General features: G+C 54.1%; 1 protein-coding gene across 1 annotated transcript; it reads left to right on the top strand.

The window, feature by feature from the left end:
* The first annotated feature begins 892 nt into the window (after positions 1 to 892).
* Positions 893 to 8,373, top strand: KRT8 (keratin 8). Its single transcript, XM_027542966.1, has 9 exons — positions 893 to 1,318; positions 3,748 to 3,956; positions 4,591 to 4,651; positions 5,086 to 5,181; positions 5,761 to 5,925; positions 6,198 to 6,323; positions 7,080 to 7,300; positions 7,419 to 7,477; positions 7,960 to 8,373. The coding sequence occupies exons 1-9, from the start codon at positions 974 to 976 to the stop codon at positions 8,112 to 8,114; spliced, it is 1,437 nt and encodes a 478-aa protein (XP_027398767.1). The 5' UTR covers positions 893 to 973; the 3' UTR covers positions 8,115 to 8,373.
* Positions 8,374 to 8,594: the final 221 nt, after the last annotated feature.

The raw sequence follows: 8,594 nt of genomic DNA, 5'->3' as shown, positions 1-8,594 counted from the left end.
CCTCACAGTCCTGCCTCTTTCCTGTGATCCACCCACTGGGGGCCGTGGGAATGACTCCTGCAAGGAGTGATGAGCAATGAGATGAAGCCCCCGCTGCAGCCACCTTCTCTCCTGACCTCCCCCAGCCCGCCCTTTAGCTCTTGTTCATCCTTCGCTGTGCCTTTCAGGCCCAAGAATCCTGTGATCTTGGGAAGAGAGAAAGACACCACGGCGTTGTGTCCTGGAAAAGCACTGTGTTGGATCTCACTTTAACTTTCACATACAGCCCCATAGCTAAGACAGTGTGTGTTCATTCATTCATTCATTCCAAGAATATTTTCCCAGTGCCTCCTGGCACTGCACCAGGGGCTGAGGGCACAGCAGTAACTGAGGAAAGACCAGGCAAATGGTTGACCTCAGGTTCAATGATTTGGAACCCAAGTGTCCAGCCTGGGCAGACCTTCGTAATCACACGAAGTGGAGGAAAGAAAGAACACAGGGTGGTGTCCTTGGACTATCGGCTGCTCAGAGGAGACTCAAATGCCAGGGGTCCCTTGCTGGCCGTGTTCCCCAGTGCGTGCATTTATTTCCCACAGGAGGGAAGGAGATAAGACCCAGGCTTTGGGGCTGCAGTGGCTGGGCAGCCCTGGGCAAGCTTTGTTACAGGGAGCTTGTAGAGGCTGGCAGAGTCCTTGCTCTTTCACATTCACAGAGTTGCCTTTTCCTGGGTTCCAGGGTGGTGCAGGCGTGGGCTCCGGGGTGGGAGCAGCTCTCTGCTGCCCCCACCTGAGTCCAGCCTGTAGGTGGCAGGTGTCAGGTTAGGCCCTGCCCCCTCAGGGACTAGCCACTCAGCTACAAGGCCAATCCCCTCCTCATGGGCTGGGCTCTGTTTTATAAAAGGCCATCGGGGAGCTGTACCCCACTGAGAAGCAGCTTCTCGAATCCTCGACTCCTACTCAGCTTCGGCCTCCTCGCCTCCTCTCCAGCCTCCACCATGTCCATCAGGGTGACCCAGAAGTCCTACAAGGTGTCTACCTCTGCCCCCAGGTCCTTCAGCAGCCGCTCCTACACCAGTGGGCCCGGCTCCCGCATCAGCTCCTCGGCCTTTTCCCGAGTGGGCAGCAGCAGCAGCTTTCGCGGCGGCCTGGGCACCGGCATGAGCATGGCTGGAAGCTACGGTGGGGCCCCAGGTTTGGGGGGCATCACAGCTGTCACCGTGAACCAGAGCCTGCTGAGCCCCCTCAAGCTGGAGGTGGATCCCAACATCCAGGCCGTCCGCACCCAGGAGAAGGAGCAGATCAAGACCCTCAACAACAAATTTGCCTCCTTCATCGACAAGGTGAGGGCTCCCCTCTGCGTGGCTGGCAGTGCCTGGGGCTGGACCAGGATCCCAGCCCTTTCTCTTGGTCACTCCACCCATGGGCACATCTCCAGCCCCTCACTAGTGTCCTGCTGGGCCCCACCCACTCTGGCAACATTCTGCCTTCCAACTAGTGACTTGGCCCCTCTGCGCACTTGGGTTTGGGCAGGGGAAGGGATAGGGAGGGATTTTGGAGGCTTCTGACTGTAAATCTTGGGGGCCCCTGACTCACTCGCCCATCTCACCCCAAGTCTGTAAAGCTCTCAGCCTCGAAGTGTTCCAGGTGTTTAGCTGTGGGAGGGGAGTTCCTCCCTCCGGGTCACCCTTCTCCCTATCCCAGCCCCAAGGGCCTTTCCAGTACTGCTCCTGTGCTTTAAAAAAAATTTTGTTTTTTTAATAAAAGGAATTTGATAGAATTCTAGGAGAAGGAAGCAGCAGTCCTGATTCAAGCAGGCAAATATTGATCCAGGCCTATGGCGTTCTAGGGATCTGAGAGTGGGGGGCATCAAGATGAGTCATAACTTGGCCAGGGCCCGGGGAGCTGACCTTGTGGGCGGGGCCGGGCGGGGCAGAGACCAGCCCCCACGGAGGGGTGAGGGGCAGAGGCTGCGTGCTGGAGACCCGCGCCTAGTCTCCTGGGGAGCACTTAGCACCTGGGGTTTCGGGGGTGGGGGTGGTGGGAGTGTGTCAGGGTGGAGTGGGGTAGGGGTGGGGTGGGGTCGGATGGGGTGGGGTGGGGTCGGATGGGGTGGGGTGGGACGCCAGGACTGGCTTCAGGAAAGCCCATGCAGGATTCAAAGTCTGCGGGCGTGGGACACCCTACCCGCGTTTCACGTCCTTTTAAACCCCAGGATTTATGGTTTCAGATAAGGCGCCTATCAACCAACGCCCCTCTCCCCCCGCCTCGGCCCTTGTCCCCTCACTCTTCGCTCCTCAGCTCTGCCCCAATGACCTGGCTCCACTTTCTCAGGGAAGGCGCCAGGCCGGGTTTTGCAGCCTGGGGTTGGGAGCGGGTTGTTGCTCCCTTAAGGCCCCAGGGCCCCCAGCGCTGGAGGACGAGTTCCTCTATGCTGACTGGCTCCTGGGAGGCATTGTGGGAGCGGAAGGAGGGAAATCCTGGGGCAGATTGGCGCCTTTAAGAATAGGAGTCCCCTGGGAACCGGGCCCGCCCCTGTTTTTGGGGAAAGCTTGGTGGTTCCTTGGCCTTAGGGACCCTTGACTTGACTTCTTGACTGCCTTTAGCTAGCTCTGGGGTCTTCCCAGTGAGTAGTTTAGCAGAGGCGGAAGGTCCCCAGTGCTCTACCCTTTCCTTTGATGGACTAACTTGCTAAATCTGATTTCCTCATCTACAAAATGGGCTCCCTAATCCCCTAAATCCAAGAGGTTTTGCCTATTCAGGCATATAATACATGTAAGAGCTTAGCAGTGCTTGGCCTACATTAAGCAGTCTAATAAGGGTAAATGTTACAATCACTTATTTTTTATAATTTTGGGACAGAATGAGCTGAGGAAGAAAGGGATTTACAGAGATGGATTTGCTGGATCTGAACCAAACCCTTAAGACAAACTTCTTTTCCAAGTCCTCCTAATTTAAAAGAAGTTCCAACTTTGGGTTAATTAAAAAAAAAAAAAAAGCATTCCTCTTTTTGGGACCAGTTTGTTATTCTTTCTTAAAAATTTTCTCTTCCAACATAGTTTAATTTCATCCTAAAATCTGGATTCCTCCAACCCAAGGAACCTAGGACCTTTGTGTTCTGGACACGAAAACAGGATTGTGGATTCAGGGTAGAGTAGGGTGGGGTTGGATGTCGGAGAACACAAAGAGAGGGCTGTGGGGAGGAGGGTCTTCAGTTTGCAGACAGATTTACCTAGTTTCTTGCTCTTAGAGATGGGGCTTGGATAGGGCTTGCCTGAGATCTTCTAGGCCATTGCAGGGTTGAGGAGACCTGGGCTCAGAGAGGGGAAGCGATTCAAGATCAGTAGCAGCATTAGGCTAAAACCTAGGTCTTCTGGCCAGTGCCTTCCAGACTGTAGGGCTGAAGTTTCCCTGTAATCTATGAGTCTTTCAAAGCCACTCCAAATAATAATCATGATTGTTTGATATGAACCATCTATATTTCTTTCAATCATGAAAAGTGTTAATCAAAACTTCGCTACTTTTACTGATGTGTAATATACAATCTCAGTCAATAATACCTATTTTTTTCCTGAAAGTATAACTTCAACATAATTCCTAGATATCTACTTCCAACCATGTACCCCCTTGTCTCCTTGCAGCCCAACACTAATGCAGTTCTGGAGACCCAGCTGCTTGGGGAGTGGATTAAGGGAAAACACAGTGCTTGCTTTGTGCCAGACTTTGAGCTCTGGCCTGATGTGACTGTGGACTTTTCTGCCCCATCATACAGGTGCGGCACCTGGAGCAGCAGAACAAGGTTCTGGAGACCAAATGGAACCTCCTGCAGCAGCAGAAGACTGCCCGGAGCAACATAGACAACATGTTTGAGAGCTACATTAACAACCTCCGTCGGCAGCTGGAAACTCTGGCCCAGGAGAAGCTGAAGCTGGAAGTGGAGCTTGGCAACATGCAGGGGCTGGTGGAGGACTTCAAGACCAAGTGAGCCTCCGTCCTCCCCAACTGAAATCATCTCACCCTGCCTGGCCCCTTGGGACCAGAGGTTTCAGACCCTAAGGCCCTCTGGTTTTGGGCAGTGCAGTCCTGTATAATTAGGGTGACCCCAGGACAGTCTGGGTTTATGTCCATTTTTAATAGCACTTCCCCTCCCCCTTCAATTGCAGAACTGTCTTGATTTGGACAACAAATTATCTTCTAGAGTTTACACAGTAAATCTAAGATGGGAGACAGAGGTAGCCGACAGGCCTCTGTTGTATGTTAATAGCCCTGGCCCCTATTTCTTCCTTATCCCTGATTTCCGGCACATTCCAGAAAGTTCTGTCAAAGGTCTCCTGTCAGTCACTGTTACTAACCCTCCTCATATGCCTAATCCAATATATATTCATGGATTTGAGGAGACACTTCCTGCTCTAGGCTTCCTCACTGACTGGGGATGGTGTGGGGTAAGCCTGGGGAGACAGTAGCTGGTTGGGGCAGAATGACCAGACCAATTATCTCATATCTTTTTACATTTCCATTCACTGAATTTTCTAGATATTCTTCCCCCCCTCAAAAGACCCAATGGCAACCTCACCTTTCCCTTTCATCCTCTCATTCTATGTCTCTTCCTTATCAGGTATGAGGATGAAATCCAAAAGCGCACAGACATGGAGAATGAATTTGTCATCATCAAGAAGGTGAGGGAGCACCCCTCCCCCCACCAGACACAGAAGGCTGGCGCTTAGAGCCTCAGGCTAGAGGCTTTCTGTTCTTAAATGTTTCCAAGTCATGGGACAACATTTGGGTGCCTCCTAGGTACTGAACATAGAAGGACAGAGCTCGGTGCATTTGGACAGAACTATGCAGCAGCATGGGCGTTGGAACATGGTTAAGCAAATGGAGCAGTGGGACTGGAGGTCCAGCTATAGAAGGCCTCCAGGCCGAGGGGGAGGCGGGAGGAGGTGGAATGTGCAGGAAGGTGAGGTGAAGGGGCTGGGAATGCAGGTGTGGTGGGGCAGAGACCGGATTGGATCGCTGAGGTGGGAAGGCAATTAGAAAGTTCTAAGTATAGGCCCCAACTTGGAATCAGGAGTGGGCACTCAGCTCTGGCTCCCCTTTCCCCACCCCACAGGATGTGGATGAAGCTTACATGAACAAGGTAGAGCTGGAGTCCCGCCTGGAAGGGCTGACTGATGAGATCAACTTCTACAGGCAACTGTATGAAGAGGTACGTTCTTAGTTGCCGGAGACTGGGGTTCCCTGGCCCCATCAGAGGCTCCTTCCAGCCCCGCCAGTGCACCAACAGACAAGGGCCCAACCCGGAATAATTCCGACTGCCATTAGTCACCTGGCATGGATGTCCTTTATGTTCTGTCTCCCTGAATGAGGGAGGGTTTATTACCCCATTTCACAGATGAGAAAACGGGCTCAGAGAACTGAAAGAGACTGTCCAAGGTCATCATACATACTGCAGAGTGGTGACCTGGCTACCTCAGACCTGCCCTGTCCCTAGGGTTTAGATAGATCCTTTGGGTCATATGGGAGCCCTCTGGGGCCGCCATACTGGTAGCTGAGAGCGTGGAAGGGCTCTGCCCTTCTGGTCTCTCACCCAAAGCCAGATTTCTTTTTAGCCTGGCCTCATTTCATCTTTACTTCCCGCCAAGTTCCAGGTCTTCGACCCATCTTCCTTCTTTAGGAACTTTGCCTTCTCTCCCGCCCTGTCTTGTCCCTTGTGGAAGGCCCTTCTACAGAAGGGGACTCCTTGTGTGCGGGGCCAGGGCCTTACCACCTCCCCTTTCTGCCACAGGAGATCCGTGAGATGCAGTCTCAGATTTCTGACACGTCCGTGGTCCTGTCCATGGACAACAACCGCAACCTGGACCTGGATGGCATCATCGCTGAGGTCAAGGCCCAGTATGAGGAGATCGCCAACCGCAGCCGGGCTGAGGCCGAGGCCATGTACCAAATCAAGGTAAAGAGCAGGGGCTCAACCTGGTGCTCCCCTTTTGGGTAGTTCCGGGTGCTAGTCCTTCCTTGAGGGAGAAGCGAGATTTCAAACTCTGCCTGCTGGGAGTGGGGCTGCCAAGTCGTGCCGGGGGACAGGGATGGGATGTTCCAGGCCCAGAGGTGTGGAGCCAGGTGGGCGTGAGATGACCTGGGCTCTGGTGACTTGGCTGAGGGTACTCTTTCCTTGGAGGGACCAGGAGTCCCGTCTCAAACTCACTCCTCATTTCACATCTGCAGTATGAGGAGCTGCAGACACTGGCTGGGAAGCACGGGGATGACCTTCGTCGCACGAAGACGGAGATTTCTGAGATGAACCGGAACATCAACCGTCTCCAGGCTGAGATCGAGGGTCTCAAAGGCCAGGTATGGGCTGGGCTGGGGGTGGGAGAGGGTCCTGGGACACCTCTGGGGTGGGAGGAGATACTACAGAAAGGAGTGAGGTGTCTGGGGGTTGGGGAAAGCATCTCGGGAGTTGGAGGGGTAGCTACAGGCCAGACTGTTCTGGGAGGCTGAGGGGTCAGAACAGGGGTCACGGGTTGGGCAGGTAGGTTGGAGGTCCAGGATGGGTTCCCCAAGCTTGCTTTATCTGTATTATAAATCAGAGTGCTTATATATCAGATGACTTAAGGGGGTTTAGAAAGCAGAGATCTAGTCCCATTGGGAGTGGGGAGTACAGCATCCCAGGTGAGAAGTGTGTGCAGGAGGGATCTGGAAGCTGCTCATGTCCCCCCATTTCACTTCCTGACTCTCACCCACCGGTAACATTTTCTTCCCTTTTAAAAAAAAATTATTTATTTGGCTGCTTTGAGTCTTAGTTATGACACGTGCACTCTCTGTGTCTCGTGGGCTCCAGAGCATACGGGCTCAGTAGCTGACATGTGGGATCTTAGTTCCCTGATCAGGGATCAATCCCTGTGTTGCAAGGCAGATTTTTAACCACTGGACCATGACGAAAGTCCCCTCTAACATTTTCTTGGAATAAGGTGGGTGGAGTTGGTTAGTCCAGGTTGTGGAGAGGGGGTCCCTAAAGGAGGGGAAAGAGAGAGTGGGTGCAGGCGGAGAAGGAGAGGAGGCAACCGGCCTCTGCTTTACCTGCTTGCTTGTCCCCTCCCCCGACAGAGGGCTTCCCTGGAGGCTGCCATCGCTGACGCTGAGCAGCGTGGTGAGATGGCTGTTAAGGATGCTCAGGCCAAGCTGGCCGAGCTGGAGGCCGCTCTGAGGAACGCCAAGCAGGACATGGCGCGGCAGCTGCGCGAGTACCAGGAGCTCATGAATGTCAAGCTGGCCCTGGACGTGGAGATTGCCACCTACAGGAAGCTGCTGGAGGGCGAGGAGAGCCGGTAGGTGTGGGGGTTCCCTGAGCACCCCTGGTGCACCATCCCTGGAGTGCGGGAGATGGGACCTGGGTCCTCAGGGCCAAGGGTTGGTCCTGATGTTCCATGTGTCCTCTGGGTACAGGCTGGAGTCTGGGATGCAGAACATGAGTATCCACACCAAGACCACCAGTGGCTACGCAGGTGAGTGTCCGTGTCTTGGGGGAAGGGCCGGAGGGCAGCTCCTCTGCGGGTCCCTCTGGTACAGCTGAGGAAGCTGGGGCCCAGCTAAATGTCCTGTCCAAGGTCACACGCATGCGTATGTGTGCTCACTCAGTCATGTCCGAGTCTTTGTGACCCTACGGACTGTAGCCCACCAGGCTTCTCTGTCTGTGGGATTCTCCAGGCAAGAATACTGGAGTGGGTTGCTACGCCCTCCTCCAGGGAGTTTTCCTGACCCAGGACTCGAACCCAAGTCTCTAACATCTCCCCAAGGTCACATAGCTAATAGCAAGACCCTGTCCCACCCTGCTCCTGGTTTTCGCCCAGTCAGCTTGGAGAAGTGAACCAGGGCAGTTCCCCCTCCCTGAGGACCACTTCTGGAGTGTCAGGGAGATAGGGGGAACGGCAAGCACCTGATGTGAGCACAGCCTCCCATACTCACGTGGCTGTCTTTTCCTGACCAGGTGGACTGACTTCGTCCTACGGGACCCCTGGCTTCAACTACAGCCTGAGCCCCGGCTCCTTCAGCCGCACCAGTTCCAAGGCTGTGGTTGTGAAGAAGATTGAGACCCGCGATGGGAAGCTGGTGTCCGAGTCCTCTGATGTCCTGTCCAAGTGAAAGGCTCCTGCGGTCCCTCCCAGCCTCTCCGGCTCATTGGCTCCTGCAGATGGAGCTGTGCAGGGGAGCATCTGCACAGGAGACCTGAGGTTTCGCCCCTGTCCTCCGCCCACACCTGGGGGGAGTCGACTGCCTGGGGTTGCCCCTTTCGCCCATGACCCCACCTAAAAGCCAATGTAAGCGTCTTTTTCAGAATAAATCCAATTCGAGTATCTTTTTTTTTCAAAATAAAGCTTCAGTTGGCTCTGCCAACCCGCTATGCTGTATGCAGCCCTTGTTTGTGAGGTGGGAAAGAGGTTGTCAGGAGGCCTGTCTCTGGGATCAGAAGCTGGGGTGGGGGGCCACGTGGAGGAGAGTCTGGCCTCTTCCAGGCTGATCCCAGAGAGACTATTTTTGCTGAAAAACTCATTGATGCCTTGGTCTCAAATACCCCACTTGACTTTTATCTGTGCAGCAAACCCTGTTGGGGAGCAGAGCAGA

Source organism: Bos indicus x Bos taurus, chromosome 5 (genome assembly GCF_003369695.1).
Source record: "Bos indicus x Bos taurus breed Angus x Brahman F1 hybrid chromosome 5, Bos_hybrid_MaternalHap_v2.0, whole genome shotgun sequence".
In the NCBI taxonomy this organism is placed as follows: Eukaryota; Metazoa; Chordata; class Mammalia; order Artiodactyla; family Bovidae; genus Bos; species Bos indicus x Bos taurus.
This window is presented reverse-complemented; position numbering and strand designations above follow the sequence as displayed.